The following is a 20265-nucleotide window of genomic DNA, read 5'->3' as shown; positions in this document are numbered from 1 at the left end:
TCCATTTTATGTGTCCACATTTATATGAACCTTGTAAAATCCTTTCTTTTCTGAGTGATGTATAAACGCTTTTCACCTCCTAAGTAAAGTAGGTCTTTGCCAGATGGATAGTGAATATATTTTCCCATTGATAGTGCCATTTATTTTATCAATTAAACATTTTTCTCAAGTTGCCACATTTCCTTAGGACAACCTCAAGTGGGTGTGAGAGTTGCCCAAGGCAATACCAGGACCGAAGCATTAACAGAAAGTCCTCATTCTAGCCTTGTCCTCTCAGAAAGGCTAACTGTGGCTGAGTCAGGAAGAAAGAGTATTTGCTAAAGAAAGTAGTACCCCTGCTAATCCTTAAGTGTATCCCTGTTTAAATGTATGATCCCAAAGCATCATTTATTGGACTTTTTTTTTTAATCAGGTTCTAATTCCTGCAGAAGCATTTCAGACGCACAGGAAACCTGCCAGGTAAATCAGTCATTATGTGCAGCAGCTGATCCTCTAGCATTAGGCTGTCCAGGTGGGTTAGAGAGAAGGGGTCTCGGCAGAGGCCTAAAGCAGGAAGGAGGAGCAGCCCAGCAGAATGTGGAAAGCCCCGTGTGTCTACTCAGTAAATACCAGCAGGACTGTGGGAGAGACACTGGCAGCAAGGCTCGGGGTGATTGTTCAGTGAGCTTCTCCACCTCCTTGGGAGGAGGGGGCTCAGAGAAGCTGCCCCAGTGCTGGGAGTTCCGTTCCAGGTCTCAGAGAGGCCCGTGACATAGGGCAGTTTCTAATAGTACAGCTGCAGCACCCCATTGCTATGGAGCTTTTTCGATGTGTGTGATTGCCCCTTTGCTTATGTGTGATTCTGCTCCATGGGACATGTGAGGGCACTCACAATGCCTTGTTTGCCAGTCCCTAACTCCCCGGTGGCAGCTCCACCGCTCCTGTTCCTGAGGGTGGTATTCTCGGTTTGCTGCTCGAAACACAGTGTGCCCCACCCCCATGTCCCGAACACCATGCTGAGGCTCCGCCGGTGGTAGGGTCATGCTTCCCAGAGAGCCAGGTGCAATCACCCTGACTGCGTGGAGCTGCTGTTAGGCCGCCGACATTTCCCCAGGGGCACCCGCCATCCTTCAAGGAGTATGAAGGAGCTGGCTCCAGGTGTACCTCCTCCCTCAGAATTCTCCAGAGGCCTGAACACCACACCCCGCCCCTGCCAGGCCCATCGTTTGAGAAGGCGGCAAGCCATACCACTGTTGAGCGTCACATGTGAGGCCCTGTCTGCGGAGACTTAACCTTGGCCTGACCTTGTCATTCTAGCATCCTGCATCAGCCATTCTCTCTGGGAGTGGCAGGGCCCAAAGGAAGGCGGCAAGTGACAATGGCACAGCCTGTCCAGCCCCTGAGCTGGAGGCCCATGGGGCTGACCACAGCAGGACTGCTCTGACAGGGAAGAGCCACTGCTGCCCTCCCCGTGCTCAAGGTAACTGGCTTACAGCCACAGCCCCCTTCCTGCCAGTCCAGCAGACCTGCAGCCATGGGGAGAGGCGGGACGAGCAGAGCAACAGTTGATCCAGATGTCACTGAATCCTCTAGTCTCATCTAAAAACCAGGCAGGGGTCCACCCGAAACAGAGGCATCCAACTCTCCTCCAAAGTCTTGGTGCTTTCTGGCAAGTACTTAACATAAATTTAGTCATACCTTTTTAAAAGCCAGTAATACGCTCGTTAACTTTTTAAAAATATTCTGGAATTTGAAGCTGTGCATTTCTTAATGCTAATGACAGTGAACAATAGTCCCAGCTTCCAATTATGCTGGAATCTCAGCAGGGAGCTGGTTGAGGCAGGGATTACCCTAGAACAAACAGGGCTGTGTGCAGAGTGATTGAATCCTGCTACAATCCTAGGAGGACGGCCAAATCCTGGCAGAGAGAAGACTGTGGTGGGCCTGGCCTGGCAAGGGGGTGTGGCTTTGGGATCCTGGAGCCACCTGGTGCATGAGGAGATGGTTTTCTTGAGACTCCAGCTCAACCCAGGTCCTTAGGTACTAGACTCAGGTGCTTGTTCACAGTGGCTGGCAAGGCCTGTGCATGCAGCTGCATCTGGTTGGGCCGATGCTACACAGCACCTCACAGACAGTGGGGCACAAGAAGGATCCTTTCTGTGAGTGAACAAGCTTCAGGCAGGTGAGCCTTCAGTGTAGGCACCAGTATCAGCAGTGGATCAGAGGGCAAACTCATCCCAAAGACCGGCCACCCTCCCAGACAAGCTGGACACATGGCCCGGGCTAGAAGGGGGCGCTCAGAAGTGTAAGGCTCACACTGGCAGACCAGCCACTGATGAGGCTGTGGAGAAGTTGTGTCTCAGGATGACTCCACTGTCCCAGCCACAGCCCACATTCCTTGATTTATATTCAACTAATGCCCCCTGGTTTGTCTACTGCCAGCTCCCCAGAAAGAGCTCCTTTGTTGTTGAAAGGTGTTGTGCTCAGTTGCCCTAGGTTGACATGGTATCTGCCTCTAAGAGCAGTCGCTAGAAAATGGGCTGAGATGGCTTCATCTGAAGTCCTGAAGACCGTATGGGGCAACCCTGTCATCCTGTAGCTGGCCCTGGAGAAATCAACAGCAGAGAGGGAAGGATGAGGACTGCAAGGGACCAGTCGCAAGCCCTGTCCCTAGTGGCATGTGGGACTTGATCCAAATCAGGGCAGACCCTCAGGTTCCAGGGCAGCCTGCTTAGTTGTTTGGGATCTGAAATGGAAACTGGTCCCTCTGCCTCTGAACAGACCCATTGGTCTTTCAGAAGAGGGGGTCCCCAAAAGCTTTCTGAGGGCACAGTGAGGCAGGAGTTGCTGCTCACCACAACCACCCCTACCCTAGACCCTTAGGTGAGCACCAGTGTCCCAGCTCTGCAGTCAGACAGGAGTTCCCTTGTTCTCAGCCTGTGAGTTCTATTCAGGACCTCAAGGCATTGGAGAAGGCCTATGGCTGGAAAGACCATCCGCTTCACTCACCCGGCTGATTCAGATGTTAATATCACCTGGAAACACCCCCCAACCCCAAACACACTCAGAAATCACATTTAACCAAATGCCTGGGCGCCCTGCGACCCCGTCTAGTTGACACCTAACATGTACCACCATACTCCATGTGGATGGAGATGCCGAGGTCTCTTGAGCTGCCTTGTCTCTGTGCTACTCTTCCACAGCACCCAGTGGTGGTTTGGAGAGACCAATGCCCCAGTGGTCAAGAGCCCCTCTGCCTTGGTGGAGCTCTGCAGCATGGGCCATCTGTGGGACCACGTCTCTGGCCTGTGGTTTGGGGACAGGATTTCTAGGCTACAGGTGAGCTGTAGAAGTTTTCAAACATCCTCAGATCCTCGGAGGGAAAGTCTAGCATTTGTAAATAAACCCTGCATTTTTGGGAACTCATCAGATGCAGGCTCCAGATGTCACTATTGCTATTTTCTCCCTCATTTCTAACCTCTCACTTTTTGGGGAAAATAAAATATGCAGATCTCAAAGAGTGGCTTGGCCTGGCCAGCCCTGCTATGGCAAGCAGGCTTGGATGGAGTCCAGATGTTAAATAAGATGCTGCAGGACCTCCATCCAAGGAAGGAAGGAACCCAGCTGCAGAGCTCCTGAGAGTACCAGATTCCCGGCCAGGAACTGTGGCTGGAATATGCCATTCCTGGTCTCCCATCATTTGAAAAAGGATATGCCTTTGAGACAGGGATTATAATGCATGTGTCATGGATTCTGATCCTGTCGCCAGGCACATGCTGCCTCTCTGGCTCCTGTGCAGCTTGGACTTACCATCAGAGACCCCAGGGTCATTCAGTGCGGCTCTGTGGCCCACAGCTTCTTAAACCACAAAGAGTAGCCACAAAGCCAAAGCCTTTTCTTCCCATATCTTTTCATCTTCTCAACTGTAGGTATTGAATCACTCTGTGAGGATGGGAAGGTACTTAGACCTCCCTTGTGCCTCAGTTTGCTCATCTGTAAAATAGGAATGTCAGAGAGCTTAATCCTAGGGTTTGGGGAGAAGGCAGTCCTGTTGGCATCATGCCCGCTCCTGCGGAGAGCCCCGCCGGCATACAGCTTTTCTGTTGTTGCTGCTGTCATTGTTATTATACCCCAACCCACTTTCTGCCCCCTTCCCCTCTCTGTGCTCTGTTCTGTCTGCATGTTGGATTTTCCTTTCTCTTTCCCACTGGGCAGCTTCAGGGAGGTTGATATCCTCTTGGCAGCAAGGGGCTCCCTCCGATGAGCAGGAAGATACTGCTTATGTCCGGCACCGTCCCCATAGCTGGCTTCCTGCCACAGCAAGGCCACGGGCCCTCTCAGGCAGTGTCTCTGTGCTTGGGTAGCAAAGACTGCTGGGTGGCCTGCTCCCCTAGAGGATGCTGACCACCACACTTTCCCCCGGGGCAGGTTTGGCCAGGAGCAGTGTGTGCAGTGGCTGCAGCTGCTGTCCCTCTCCGTGGTCTGCTGTGTTTTCATCACCCAGCCACTTATGGTAAGAAACACCCTCCATGGTGAAGGTGCCTTCCACCAGCAGAGGACCTAGACGGGAAGGGGGAACAAAGGTTTCATTTTGATGGTGTATTGCTTTTCTTTATAGCCTGATTTAAGTCGTGGTGAGAGAGAACCAGGAACCGGGCTCTGTGTTAAGCGGCACATGGGCCTCTTCGTTAATCGTCATGAAAATCCTATGAGGAATGAACCGCTTTAACCCACATTTTTTTTATTTGAGGAAATTGAGCCTCAGAGAATAGAGGTCTCTTGGGTGAGGCCATACCTGGTGAAGTTGGGCTGGGAATCCAAGGCAGTGACTACTGGTATCTTTAAAACTGGGAGTTGGAGCCCCGTTTATGATTAGGGGACAGGAGGACAGCTCTGTGTGGACTGAATACAAACACGGGGTGGCCGACTCTTCACTGTCATGTTTTTCCTTCCAGGTGTGCCTCATGGCCTTGGGTTTTGCTTGGAAAAGAAGAGCTGACAACCATTTTTTTACTGAGTCTTTATTTGAGGCAACCAGGAACCTGGACTGTGAACTGGCAGAACGTCCCTGGAGTTGCCTTCCCCTCTCCGCAAGCTACAGCATTCCTGACTGTGCAGGGGAGGCTGAAAAAGTAAGAAAACTACCTATGCAGTGCAAATCGAGCTTCAGAAAACTGCTTTATGTTCTATCATGTGTATCTGAATGTAGGCTTTGAATTCAAATTGAGTTGCATCTTTGGAGACCCGTGGGATGTCCTGATTTCTTATGCTGCTTTTGCACATGCATACATGACAGATGAACATATAGGACTTATTTTTTGTACTCCCATCCTAAAGAAGTTAGAGCATCAAGAAAATGAGCATATTTTAAAATACTGAAGCAGATGAGAACTCTAATACTTGGCCATGATTTTGGAACTCTTAGGCCATTTGCACTTCAGTGGACCCACAGAAAATGGACCTCTTCCCATCCTTTCTCCCCCTCTTCCTTCATCCCTTTGTCCTTTCCTCCCTCGCTTCCTTCCTTCTTTCATTCAGCTTTGCCTGTTGTATGTGCAGCATTCTCTTAGGTAAATGATATGAAGGAAGAGAAGGGTCTACCAGCCACCGCAAAGAAATTCACAGGCTCATTGACTAAGTGCACATGAAATGCATGTGTGGTTCTCTATTCCTCTGTGATAACCACAAGTCACTTATGACCCAGGACACACTCCCAGTTCATTTATAGTCAGACCTCCGTCTGGGCCTCTCCTCATCTCCGCCCTCCTCCTTACAAAGGAGCCTAATAAGTTGCATGTCCGAGGACCTGTCTGAAACTGAGGCTGCTGCTGAAGATGGGTGGTGCACACAGGCTATGTACAAGTCATTGTGCTGTATTACAACTGCACCATATTTACATTTATCATGTCATTTGTTCCTTATGAAGTAGGCAGCATCACTGCACCCCATTTAAAATGAGGTGAAGCAATTAGGCTGAGGCCACACTGCAGTAAAGGGGAGTCTGGGACCCAAACCTGTCCTACCTTGCCCCTTCCTCCTGCACCCCCCGCCCTGCAGCACCTTAGCTCTTGGTTCCCTCACACCTGTTGGATCTCAGCTTTCCTTTCTGCTTCAGAGGCTCTCCTTCCTCTTCTCCCCATGTGCAGCTATGCCCTGCCATGCTTCCAGTTTCTTCATTTCCTTACTATCATCCCAACCTCAGGGATGAGGCTCCTTCCAATGAATTCAGCCTGATCCTGAGGGCCAGGCTGGCATCTCCAAACCTACGTATGGCTCATTAGCACCTTAGAATCAGGGTGCCCCCCTACACCCAAGCCTCCCACAGATGTCTCCGCCACAGGTTCCCGTCTCAGAACAGCACAACAGCTGAAGAGAGTAACTTAACCCCAGTGCTCTGCATGCACAGCTTCTCACTTTATGTTGTGTGTCCTTGCTGTTGAGTTCCCAGAAGCCTCTCTAAGAGGAAGGCCTGTCTCTGATTCCTCAGATGTCCCTAGCGCCTGAGCCAGTGGATGTGTGTTGACTGAATGAACACCTACAGTGAGTTCATGTAACTGGCTACTGTTATGCCCTGACCACAAACAGAGTGTGAAGTAAAAATGACTTTTGAAAAAAAGAAAAGAAAGGTCATTTCTTGCTAAGACTACACTTTAAAATGATTTTTCCATCCCTTGAAAGTCTTTAAGAGAAAATACTGGGCTAGTGCCCAAGATAACCGCTGCTGTAATTTGACAGTGGTAGACACACCCCTCCCATACAGCAGCTTTTTGTAATAGCCCAACTGCAATCCCTGCCAAAAAACTTGCCTGGGACATGAGCAGATTTTTAAAAATGGGTCTACCCCCCATCTCTGACCCCTTCCTCAACAACCTGGTCTATGTTATCCATACAAAGTACCTCTTTGTTCCCAAATGCCAGGCTGAATGCACAGCACAGCAATGATGCATTCCTTGGCTTGGCAGGAACACCAAGGGCCTCTCTCCTTCTTCCCGCCAGCCCGCGGTTCACAGGGCTCTTGTCCCTAACAGGTCTTAGCTGCCCGACAACGAGCTCGCCACCTGCGCTGGGTGTGTCCACCTTCCAAGGCCCAGCTGAGGATCACCAGAGAGGGAATGAGGAGAGGGAGTCGCACACGGGCAGCCCTGAGGTGGGTGGCAGCCTCCTTGGGGAGGGGTTTGCTCCAATCCAGCTCCCCTCTCAAAGGGAGCACCCCTTCGATTGTTTGCCTTGAGTGGGGGTGGAGGTGGGAGCCACCTTGCTGTCCCCAGATCTGTCCTTATTCATATAACAAGCTGTGCTGCCCAGCAGATGGGAGGAATTCAGGGAGGCAGAATTGAAGTCAGAAAATTCAGTTCCACAGTTTGCCCGTGATGAGAAATTGTTTAAGAAAACCTCCTCCTCTGGGCCTCAGCTTCATGCATCCAGCATGGATTCACACACACAAATGGATTTAATCCCACGCATACGTGTGCTTAACACGTGGTCTGAGGCTTCTGCTTCTCCAGCCGGGATGTGTAGGGATGTGGAAGTTGTAAGATAAATGCAACGCCTCCTCTTAGGGCATGGATTTCGCCCAGTGGCAGGTATCTAAAAAGCGTTTAATGTTCAGTATGTACAGCTATGTTATGGTGTTCATAACATATTTTGAATTTTTTTAGATAAAACACAAACTTTAAGGAATAATCATGCTATGGTAAAGCTCTCCAACTTCTACCTCCAACATGTTCCATCATGGTGATACTGGATGGCAGCCCCCACAAGGAGCCTTCACTAAATGCTAGCCAAAATGACTCTTCAAATTTGGAACATGAATTTGGTCTCCTGAAAATCTTTCTGGTGTAGTTGGTCAAGGATTTGGGAATTTCTGATGGTTTTTCAAAAGCAGCGTGTCATGAAAGCACCTCCAATCATCTTCCTTAAAACAGAATCCCTTCATACAATGTAGCACACCATTAGCCTCCCCTTAAATATTTTCACATTCCTTTTCCCAGAGAAGAGCTGTGGTTGTATTAGGATGTCACATTTAAAAGAGAGTGGGAGAGGAGTTCCAGGAAGATGGAGCAGTGGCCAAGTTATTTAATCTTATCAAACAACCTCATAAAAATAGAGCAAGATAGCAAAGACAAAACCCATAGAAAGCACATACAACAAAATTGCATGAGTTGCTCTCCATCCCACACACTCCCAAAGGCACACAGATGGGGACCAACCATATAGTGCCCGCACCCCATAGCTCAGCAGCTACAGAACCTGGTGGAGGGAAGGGTGTGGCACCTGAAGTATCTAAGAATACAAGAACCCCAAGCTTCTGCAAGTGCTGTTCATTGGGAGTGTGGTGGGTGCATCTGGGAGGAGTTTGCACAGTCAAGTTCATGGGAGAGTGCAAAGTCTGGAGGTCTGGAACTGCTGGGCCAGCTTCATGTATCCAGCATGGATTCACACACACAATTGGATTTAATCCCATCTACACGTGCACTTAGCACGTGATCTGGGACTTCTCTTCTCCTTAGAACTAACCAAACCCAGCTCTGCCAGGACATAGCCTTCTAAAAGTGGGTGGCTCAGGGTGCTGCTGGGGAAAGTATCCAAACCAAGCAGAACAGGCCCAGAGAAAGCATTTAGGAAAGAGGCAAAACTAGTAAAGTATTAGGTTATAAAATTAAAAGACAAAAACCAGTATCATATTTATATACAAGCAAAAGTCAGAGATTTAATTCAGACCATATTCAACAAAGCAAATAATAAAATAAATACAACAAAATACACTTAGGTATAATCTTAAGAATACGTTTCTCTAAGATTTCACTGAGGAAAACTTCCCTATGACTTAAAATCCAGATACAAAAAGGGAAAATAAAAATAAATTGGATTATATAAAACTTGAAGAAGAGAAAAAAAACTCCTACGTCAAAAGAAACTATTTATAAAATAAAATGGCAGTGACAAACTAGGAAAAAATATTTGTAACAAAGTTTTAATATTCCTGGTTTTTTGTTTTTTGTTTTTTGTTTTTTTTGATAGGAGTTTTGCTCTTGTTGCCCAGGCTGGAGTGCAGTGGCTCAATCTCAGCTCCCTGCGACCTCTGCCTCCCAGGTTCAAGTGATTCTCCTGCCTCACCCTCCCAAGTAGCTGGGATTACAGGCCTGTGCCACCATGCCTGGCTAATTTTTTTGTATTTTTAGTAGAGACAGTGTTTCACCATATAGGTCAGGCTCACTTCAAGTGATCCACCCGCCTCAACTTCCCAAAGTGCTGAGATTACAGGCATGAACCACCACGCCCAGCCTAAAGAACTGGCAACTCTTGAAAACAAAAGATGGACTGGAAAAGTGAATACCATCATGTATGAGGCAACTTACCCAAAACAGTCCAATCTTAATCTGATGAGGTGATTTTGCCAACTTGTAGTTTACGGTAAGAGTATGTTAGATACCACCATGGAAAAGCAAGACTCTGAGAACTCTATAGTACAAAGAACCACTTGCTCAACAAATAGATTGCAAAGAAGCAAAAATAGAGATGATACCTATAGACTGGACGAGACATGAGGAGGAAAGTAATTAATGTAATTTGCCATATTAACAGACTAAATAAGAAAAACCATATGACCATCTCAATAGAGGCAGAAAAAGCATTTGATAAAATTCAACATTAATTCATTAAAAAAAAAAGAACCTCTTGACAAACTAGGAATAGAAAAGTTTCCCTGAACAATAAAGGGTATCTATGACAACTCAACACCTGTCATCATACTTAATAGAGAGACACTGAATGTTTTTAAGATAAGGAGCAAGGCAAAAATGTCCTCTCTGATCACACCTATTGAACATCACATTGGAGGTTTTAGCCAATGCAATAGGCAAAGAAAAAGAAATTAAAAACATATTGATTTGAAAGGAAGAAATGAAACCATCCATTGGCAAATGACATAAATCATCTAAACAGAAAATCCCAGATAATTTACAAAGAAAGTGTTCTCGAACTATTAAGTGAATTTAGCAAGTTTGCAAGACACAAGTCAATATAAAAAAGGAATATAATTAAATATTCCTACATACCAGCAATAAACAGTTGAAATTTTAAAAGGGATACCATTTACAATAGCACCAAATAAATGAAATACATGGACGTAAATCTAAGAAAACGTGTGCAGGATCTGTATGTTGAAAACTACAAAACGCTGATGAAAGAAGTCAAGAAGATCTGAATAAATGGAGAGAGAGACTGTGTGCGTTGACTGGAGGATTCAATAATGTTCAGGTGTCGACTCTTTCTAATTTAATATGTAGTTTTGATGCAATCCCACCCAAAATACCACAAGCTTTTTTACGGATATTGACAAACTGATTCTAGAATGTATATGGAAAGCAACAGAACTAGAATAGCCTAAACAATTCTTAATGAGCAAAGTCAGAGGACAGACACTATCTGACTTTAAGACATGCTGTACAGCTGCAGAAACCAAGGCAACATAATGTTTGGGGACAGACATGTAAATCAATGGAGCAGAATAGAGAACCCAGAAATAGACTTCCATAAATATGCTCAACTGATGTTTTGGCAGAGGTGCAAAGATGATCCAATGGAAAAAGGATAGTCTTTTACAAATGGTGCTGGGGGCTGGGCATGGTGGCTCACGCCTGTAATACCAGCACTTTGGGAGACCAAGGCAGTTGGATCACCTGATGTCAGGAGTTCGAGACCAGCCTGGTCAACATGGTGAAACTCCATCTCTACTAAAAATACAAAAAACTGCCAGTTGTGGTGGTGGGTACCTGTAATCCCAGCTATTTGGGAGGCTGAGGCAGGGGAATCACTTGAAACTGGGAGGGGGAGGTTGCAATGAGCTGAAATCACACCACTGCATTCCAGCCTGGGCAACAGAGCTAGACTTTCTCTCAATTTAAAAAATAATTTAAAAAAAGGTGCTAGGAAAACTGGATATTGATATGCAAAATAAATAAATTAATTAATAAATAAACCCCTCACACACCTCACATCTTATACAAAAATTTCCTCCCAGGGGTTTAAAAGCCAAGTTTCAGCCGGGCGCGGTGGCTCAGGCCTGTAATCCCAGCACTTTGGGAGACCAAAGCGGGTGGATCACGAGGTCAAGAGATCGAGACCATCCTGGTCAACATGGTGAAACCCCGTCTCTACTAAAAATACAAAAAATTAGCTGGGCATGGTGGTGTGTGCCTGTAGTCCCAGCTACTCAGGAGGCTGAGGCAGGAGAATTGTCTGAACCCAGGAGACAGAGGTTGCGGTGAGCAGATATCGCATCATTGCACTCCAGCCTGGGTAACAAGAGTGAAACTCTGTCTCAAAAAAAAAAAAAAGCCAAGTTTCATTTAAAATCTTTTGAACGAGTGCAGTGCCTCATGCCTGTAATCCCAGCACTTTGGGAGCTTGAGGCAGGTGGATCACCTGAGGTCAAGAGTTCGAGAACAGCCTGGCCAACATGGTAAAACCCCAACTCTAATAGCCGGATGTGGTGCACATGCCTGTAGTCCCAGCTACTCAGGAGGCTGAGGCAGGAGAATCACTTGAAACTGGGAGGTGGAGGTTGCAGTGAGCCAAGATCGCACCACTGCACTCCAGCCTGGGTGACAGAGGGAGACTCCATCTCAAAAAAAAATTATATATATATATTGCAGATTGAAACAGTCAGGTACCTGCATACAGGGTCTGTATGGATGCTAACTTAAAAACTCTTCTTACAGAGACATTTCAATGGACATCCTCATGCTGCTTCTGCTTTTGTATATAATATATGCCAGATTTTCCCAAGATGAATACTCCCTCAATCAAGCTATCCGGAAAGAATTTACAAGGTAGGAGGTTTGGGCGACTCCTCTCGATCTGGGGCCACTGCACTAGTCCGTGGCCTATGTGCACCTTCCCCATGTTCCACATCCCACATGTGAAACATTGGAAAGGTTGTCACATTTCCCTAGTATTAGTAACACCCCCTCCATTTGCAGACTTTGAACACATTCCTAGCATCTCATTTGGGGTAAATAGTGAAACAAGGATATTTCACAGAAGTTTGAACTCTGTGCCAAAATAGGGTCTTGCAATTCCCTTTTGCTGGAGACATCAGAGTTGTTCTTTCAAAGACTATGGTTGCAATTTATAATAACTGACACTCAATTTCAAACAGTTTTCTTCTTTTTCCTTTTCTTTTTTTTTTTTTTTTTTTTTGAGATGAAGTTTTGCTCTCTTGTTACCCAGGCTGGTGTGCAATGGGGCGATTTCAGCTCACTGCAACCTCCGCCTCCAGCGTTCAAGCAATTCTCCTGCCTCAGCCTCCCAAGTAACTGAGATTACAGGCATGTGCCACCATGCTCAGCTAATTTTTTTTTTTGTATTTTTAGTAGAGATAGGGTTTTACCATGTTGATCAGACTGGTCTTGAACTGCTGACCTCAAGTGATCCACCTGTCTCAGCCTCTCAAAGTAATGGGATTACAGGTGTGTGCCACTGCCTTCAAACAGCTTCAAACACCACTCAAGTTCTTGATCACTTCTCAAGTGCTCATTTGCTTCTTCCTTCTTTCTGTAAATAGTAGATGTTCATCATAGATAAATGCAGCAGAAATGAAAAGTGTAAAGCAGAAAAATTTCACGATACAGAGGCAAGCATGATAGCATTTTGTTGTGTCATATTTCTTTTCTTTTCTTTTCTTTCTTTCTTTTTTTTTTTTTTTGAGACAGAGTCTTCCTCTGTGGCCAGGATGGAGTGCAGTGGCACGACCTTGGCACACTGCAATCTCTGCCTCCTAGGTTCAAGTGATTCTCCTGCCTCGACTTCCTGAGTAGCTGAAACTATAGGCTCATGCTACCAGGCCCAGGTAACTTTTTGTATTTTAGTAGAGACAGGGTTTCACCATGTTGGCCAGGATGGTCTCAATCTCCTTACCTCGTGATCCGTCCGCCTCAGCATCCCAAAGTGCTAGGATTATGGGTGTGAGCCACCGCGCCTGGCCTGTGTCGTATTTCTTTTCCACATTTCAGTGCTTCTAAAATTGGGATGCATACAGTCATCAATAGGTGCATTTAACATAGTCTTCCTTTTTTATTGAGAGTTTTTCTTGAATCCATGGTTAGACTTTATTTTCACCTGCCACAGTCAGTCAGTCTGATAGTCCTTTCAAGGCAGTGTGGCTTTGAATTCTAAAGTGCATGATATGAAATAATACCCATTCTTCATTATGATTTCAATACTGATAAATACAATTCAGCTGGGTGCAGTTGCTCACGCCTGTAATCCCAGCACTTTGGGAGGCTGAAGCAGGCGGATTACCTGAGGTCAGGTGTTCCAGACCAGCCTGACCAACATGGAGAAACCCGCCTCTACCAAAAACACAAAACTGGCCAGGCATTGTGGCACATGCCTGTTATCCCAGCTACTCAGGAGGCTGAGGCAGGAGAATCACTTGAACCCAGGAGGCAGACGTTGTAGTGAGCCGAGATGGTGCCATTGCACTCCAGCCTGGGCAACAGGAGTGAAACCCCATCTCTAAATAAATAAATAAATATGCAAAATAATTCAGTGTGCTTCAGGAGTTACCTTATTTTACTCTAGTGACTATTTAAAGACACAGCCATACAGCATCTCTGAGTGTGTTGCCTTTGACCAATTCAGTTTGATGTAAACACTTTTTTTGTTGAATCTTTTGGCAAAAGTGAGTGACTTGAAAGTCTGTTTAATTTTATCAGCTATTTCAGAACATATTTATTTTTTGTAAGAGAGAGGTTATTCATACCCAGCGAGATCCTGGCTGATGGATATTGTCCCCTTTGTCAGCGTTGTGATCTACTCGTAAGGAAAGACCTGGAAGTCCCAGTGCAGTGAGTCTGGGTGTTCCGTAGCTCAGTAATCCAAGTTTTTCTTTTTTATGCTGAGCATTCTAATGGTGAAATTAAGTGGAATTTTCTGCCTCCTCATTTGTGAAACCAGCAGTTATTTCCATCCATGACCAACTTTTCAGCTCTCCTATCTGTGCAAGTGCACAGCCTGTGCCAGTAGGTGGTGCTGTGTGCAAAACAAAGTGACAATTTTGGTCCCCTGGAAATGGAAATCTAAACATGAACAACCTCTGGATTTTACTGGTTGATTTTTTATCTCACATTTCACAGGTCAACATTATTTGACACACTTCTCATATGAATTGTTGCTTCTTGATATTCAAATCAGAAATATCGCAGCTGAGATCATATTTGTGAGCTATCTCAGGTGCACATGAGACTGCTGTGCGCACATTCACAACTCCTGTGGATTTGCATAGACCTTACGTTCCCCACAGGGATGCAAAACCTCCCTGCCTCTGGGTGCTCTGGCCACCAGGCAAGGATATTTATGTGTGCCAGTTGGTAATGGAATGTTTAAAGTGGAGCCTCTCCATCTCACCCCCAGCCCCCAATACCTAATCCTGAAACATCACCAGCAACTGAGGGTTTGGCATTTACTAGCATTCCAGATAGAGAAGCTAAGCCCAGGAAGGGAAATAGACGAAGCAGAGTTCAGAGCCTGGGCCCCCAGCTCAGGTTTGGTTGCCAGGTGACTCTGGCAAGCACTTGCACTCTGGGCCTTAGTATCTTCATCTGTAAAGGGAAGGAACTGGGCTGCTGAATACCTTATATCTTAAGACGTCATCGTGTTCTTGGATTTTGCCATATTTAAGTTGTATTTGAAGTGTTTCTGAACTCAAGAAAGACTTCATGAAATTCCAAATAAAATAAATATAAACAACAAATAAACCAGCGAATAAAGCACAAATCAATGAAGCAAGTGTTCTAAGTGCCATAAATGTAAAATAACAACTGATTTTATCTTTTGCATCGTTTAGCCAACTTTGTGGGCTTATTTTATATCATTGCAGTCATTAATACAGACAGGGCCAGAATACTCCCGGCTCATTTAGTTCCCTACCTGCACTTTGGGGTGCCAGGAATGAGGCATGAGATGTCTACAGTCTGGCCCCCGGGACTTTTGGCTTTGGGTTATTTTCAGGGCTCCTTTGACTTCGTTTCTCTAATGTTATACCAATAGGGAGGCACGTGTCAAGAAGTGATACCATTTTCCCAAAAGTGGTGCAAACTCAGCATGGCTGTGATGTCTATACCACTTTCTTCTTTAAAAACACAGAATATAGAGCATATAAGTTGCTATAAATGTACCATGTTTGTCTGTCAAATCATCTGCTTCTCACAGCAAACGCTCAACGCTTTACTTTGTTGAAAGTTCACCACCAGCCATCCTTTGCCTCTTTTCTACCCTCCAGCCCTTTCACTGCATCTCTGTGCCCCGGGCTCATTCGTCCTTTCCTTTGGCGTGAATATTTGAGAGATGTATCTGCTTGCCTTGTGCTTCCCATCTCTGTCTCCATCTGTGTTCTCCTTTCCTGTTCCCTCTCTGTTGTTCATTCCACCCTCTGGGTGCTCTGGCAGGCTTCCAACTTGCTCTGCATTTGATAGTTTGACAAGACTTGTAAAGAAGTCTGGAGATAAGAACCAGCACATAGTAAAAGACCTGCAAAGGTTAAGCTCTAAAGATGTGTAAACCAATGACGATCAAATACTTGAAAGGATAAGAGATCACGTCTCTATAAGAAAAAGGAAATAAAACCCGTCAGATAAATTAATTCATTAGACTTTTACTCATATATGCTATGGATTTTTTTTGTTTTTTTAAGACAGAATCTGGCTCTGTTGCCCAGGCTGGAGTGCAGTGACGTGATCTCGGCTCAGTGCAACTTCCACCTCCCAGATTCAAGCTATTCTCCTGCCTCAGCCTCCCAAGTAGCTAGGACTACAGGCATACACCACCATGCCAGGCTAATTTTTGTATTTTTAGTAGAGATGGGGGTTTAGCCATGTTGGCCAGGCTGGTCTCGAATTCCTGGCCTCAAGTGATCTACCCACCTCAGCCTTCCAAAGTGTTAGGATTATAAGCATGAGCCACCACACCAGCCATATGGAAATTTTTGAACACATTTATAGTACATATAAATTGTAGGTTGAAGCTACTGCATCTCTTTATTAATCTATATACTAGTGACATTTATTTGTCCTTGATTTTTAAATATTGTCCAATTATTGTCATGACTATTAGGTTTTCAAAAACTTTTTCTAAATTATCTGCAAAATCTGCTCTGAATCAACAGTGGAGTATCAGTTTCACATGTTACCTTTGAACATAGTTTTTGTGATGTGCTGGAAACAGTTAACAACTGGAGAACAAAAGCACTGACTTACAGCATCTGCCTGCCAATTTCTGTGGTGTAAATGCTCCCACCATGGTCTTTTTGTTGAAACGAAGTCTCACTCTGTCACCTAGGCTGGAGTGCAGTGGTATGATCTTGGCTCACTGCAACCTCCACCTCCCAGATTCAAGCGATTCTCCTGCCTCAGCCTCTTGAGTAGCTCAGGTTACAGGGGTGCACCACAATGCCTGGCTAATTTTTTGTATTTTTAGTAGAGACAGGGTCTCATCATTTTGCCTAGGCTGGTCTCAAACTCCTGACCTCAGGTGATCTGCCTGCCTCAGCCTCCCAAAGTGCTGGGATTACAGGAGTGAGCCACCGTGCCGGGACCCATCATGGTCTTTCACACCACCAACGTGACATCACTGAACATGGAGTTGGAAGGAGTTGTATAAACTTGGTTCTGACAGTGAGAGCTGGCTCCAGGCCTGCTGTCTACAGCCCAACTTTGCTCTCAAGCCTCATTTACTAAAGCCATACCCATCATCTGAATGACTTACAGTGTGTTCATTCTTTGGAGGAGTCTGGAGCTGGTGCTGAAATAGGCATTCAATTGTGCATACTTGGGTGACTTTCTAACTTCTTCTCACCTTATAACAAAATTCATTTTCCTGAGAACTATTTTGGTCTCTCCTTTTTCATGGCGAGAAACCTGGATGCAACAGCCCCATCAGAGTCATTTTTGTTTGCTGAGGGCATGTTGATGAGCACGTCATCCTTGCCATTCTTCAGTTGCCCTTCATGGGAAGCCATGTATGAGAAAGGTTTTTAGAGTTAAGTGAGAGGTCCTTTGCTTTCTCTTAGGAACACTTACGTTTATCCTTTTGCCTCTGGCTGTAGCTCAGAGCCAAATGTACACCCTGCCACTGCTATGTACAGCCTTTGCCTGAACATGTGGCTTTATGGCAGTGTCTGGGCAAACTAAGAATGATAAATTTTGTACCTTTGACATTATTTCAATGCTTCCTTAAGTTAGTTCCTTGGTGGAAAAATGAAGTATATCTAATAAGCATAATAAAGAAGTTAATTAGAGCTGGGCACAGTGGCTCACGCCTGTAATCCCAGCACTTTGGGAGGCTGAGGTGGGCAGATCATGAAGTCAAGAGACTGAGACCATCCTGGCCAACATAGAGAAACCCTGTCTCTACTAAAAATACAAAAATTGGCTGGGCGTGGTGGTGCATGCCTGTAATCCCCGCTACTCAGGAGGCTGAGGCAGAAGAATGTCTTGAACCCAGGAGGCGGAGTTAGCAGTGAGCTGAGATCGTACCACTGCACTCCAGCCTGGTGACAGAGTGAGACCCCTTCTTAAAAAAAAAAAAAAGCTAATTGGAAAGAAAACAGACTAGTGTTTGTGCCAACATTGCGTTTCGTCTATGCCTTCACATCTGCCACTCACAGGCATCTTGGGAGGCCAGTCACAGACTGTATCCAGTCGACAGTCAGTGCAGAGAAAGGAATGGGTGTTGGTCTGGGTGTCCCAGCACCTCTCTTTGTCCACCCGGGCTCTGGTGCTCCCTCTGCACCAGCCCCATTGCCCCCACACCTTTCCACCCTTTGGCTTGTGGAATCCCTCACCGTTCCCTCTGCCTGGAACACCCTCCCTCAGATGACCATGGGCTCCACCCTCACCTTCATGTCTTTACTTGACGTCACCACCTACTGAAGCCTTCCATGGCTGCTTGAACTAAAATTTACTCCCCCTGCTCACCCCACCACTTGCCTGTCTTTCCTGCTTTTTTTCCCCGTTCATATTCGTCACTAACATAGTATATGTTTGCTTATTTATCTTATTTATTGCCTCTTTGCCCACAGGAGGGCAGGGAATTGATTTTCTGTTTCCCAGTGCCTGACGCCTAGTAGTTGCATAGTAACGTTTGTTGAATGACTGACTGACTGAGCGAATGAACAAGTGCTTCATCCACCATTCTCTCTTATCTTCTGCTACTAAGGAGAAAAATGAGCTCTGGGGTTTCATGCTTCATGCTGCAGACAGCTTTAGTTTAATTCCTGTGGAGTACCTGAAATCTGAGTGAGAGAAAAAATGGCAGGAAAACATGCTTTTGTTCTCACATTTAATTGTTGATGTAGAAGCAACTTTTATTTTTGTTCTTGCGTTCAGAAATGCCAGAAACTCCTTGGGTGGCCTGAGAAACATCACTGACTGGTGGGACTGGAGTCTGACCACACTGCTGGACAGCCTGTACCCGGGAGGCTCCCCGTCAACCCGTGTGCCAGGGGCTCAGGTGAGCTTTCCATTTCCTCACAGGAGATCGTCTCAGAAAAACCATCTTGCAGTGGATGAAACAGTCACTGATGCTGAACTGCAACAATGCACAGGTTCTTGAATGACCATGCAGGTGTGAGGCCAGTGGCTCTCCAGTGGGTGCCAGGAGAGCATCCTGTTCCTTTCCTACCAGAACCCGTTCCCCCCATCCCATGACACCCTCCTGAGCTACACAGGATTCTCCAGATTCCTGTGCTTGCCAGGCCCGAAAGAGACACAGGGGCCACGGCAGAGCCTCAGGAGCCCTCAGGCTGATGCGGTGCAAGGTCAGGAAATGGAAGATTCTAGTTCATTGTGCAAAATACCCTGAAAGGGAGACAAAAGAACCACCCAAAAACAGAGGATATGCAAGGAAGCTTCCAGAAAGAGGTGAGGCTGATCCCAAGTTCTGAAGAAAAAGTGAATATGCGTTTTACATAATCCTCATTCCTTGCTCATCTTTTATTTGCAACCCCTTTCCCATGTTTAAAAATGAAATATGCTGGGGGCAGTGGCTCACACCTATAATCCCAGCACTTTGGGAGGCCGAGGCAGGTGGATCACAAGGTCAGGAGTTCGAGACCAGCCTGGCCAACATGGTGAAACCCCATATCTACTAAAAATACAAAAATTAGCCAGGCGTGGCGGTGTGTGCCTATAATCCCAGCTCCTTGGGAAGCTGAGGCAGGAGAATTGCTTGAACCCGGGAGGTGGAGGTTGCAGTGAGCTGAGATCACACCACTGCATTCCAGCCTGGGCAACAGAGCTAGACTCTGTCTCTAAGTTTAAAAAAAGAGAGAGAAATATATTTGTCCATATTCCTTAGGCAGTTCATTGCTAGTTTTATTTGGTTGTATTCTATGTAGTCTCCTGAGCTGATAACACTGGAGAAACTTTCAAAAAAGATAAAAGGGAACATTCTCATGTGACATAAGTTACAAACATCATTTGAATGCTAGCCCTTTTCCAGGACAAGTCTGAGGAGGTCGCTGCTGCCTTAGAGTGTTGGTTGTATCCCTAAAACAGTGTTGCAAGGAAAGTAAAACTCTGATCTGTACGGTGGCAGGTGGAGTTATCCAGAGCCTCTCATACCTGTAGAGCACTGCTCAATGAGGAGGTTAGAAGTCCATGGCACACCAGGTCCTCATCATCTGGTTTTCTTCTTTCAGCCTGGAGCTCTTGGAGGAAAATGCTACCTAATAGGTAGTTCCATAATTAAGCAGCTAAAAGTTTTTCCTAGCCATTTATGCAAGGTAAGATGTTCCTTTTCCTTTTGCTTCCAAAAATAAATGGAATTTGAGAAGTCTAGGTCACACTGGGAGAGGACCGCAGCAGATCATTTGAACCTCTCTGAGAGTTTGGTGGTGATTGGAATTGTTGATGCTGGGGCTAGGAAGAGGGTGCGCCTCACCCTTCCTTCCTTCACCCTTATGAGCCCTTTACTTTACCAAAGCCTCTTCCTTCCTTGGCATTCTGCTGCAGGTTTATTCAATTCACTCTTTGGCCTTACAGACTAGTATTCTAGACAAAACTGGGATTTTTAATTTTAAAAAAATCCATATCCTTTTCTAATTGGGAGGGTGAGCCCGGAGATGGGCACTTTACCTGGCATCTCATTATGAGGAAGTCTTCAAGTGGTCCAAGCCTTAGATCTGTGTACACCTCAGATGCCAGCCTCCCGTGGGTAGAGCCTTGATCCTGTAGCTTGAGCTCGAGTCTATAGACCATGTAACAGGCTACAGAATGATCCTAT

At 45.9% G+C, this 20265-nt stretch overlaps 1 protein-coding gene and 1 pseudogene across 1 annotated transcript in view; one reads left to right on the top strand and one right to left on the bottom strand.

The window, feature by feature from the left end:
- PKD1L1 (polycystin 1 like 1, transient receptor potential channel interacting) overlaps positions 1-20265 on the top strand; it is a 180849-nt gene that overhangs the window by 122768 nt on the left and 37816 nt on the right. Inside the window, exons 41-49 of the mRNA XM_035253357.3 lie at positions 413-459; positions 1297-1459; positions 3183-3318; positions 4408-4492; positions 4935-5111; positions 7008-7126; positions 11703-11813; positions 18369-18492; positions 19682-19765. Of these exons, the coding sequence (XP_035109248.3) occupies positions 413-459; positions 1297-1459; positions 3183-3318; positions 4408-4492; positions 4935-5111; positions 7008-7126; positions 11703-11813; positions 18369-18492; positions 19682-19765 (1046 nt within the window). The remainder of the gene's footprint in view (positions 1-412; positions 460-1296; positions 1460-3182; positions 3319-4407; positions 4493-4934; positions 5112-7007; positions 7127-11702; positions 11814-18368; positions 18493-19681; positions 19766-20265) is intronic.
- Positions 13926-17884, bottom strand: LOC144578296 (putative uncharacterized protein PKD1L1-AS1; annotated as a pseudogene).

Source organism: Callithrix jacchus, chromosome 11 (genome assembly GCF_049354715.1).
Source record: "Callithrix jacchus isolate 240 chromosome 11, calJac240_pri, whole genome shotgun sequence".
Taxonomy (NCBI): domain Eukaryota; kingdom Metazoa; phylum Chordata; class Mammalia; order Primates; family Cebidae; genus Callithrix; species Callithrix jacchus.
The sequence above is the reverse complement of the archived record's forward strand: the minus strand, read 5'-3'. Positions and strand labels throughout refer to the sequence as shown.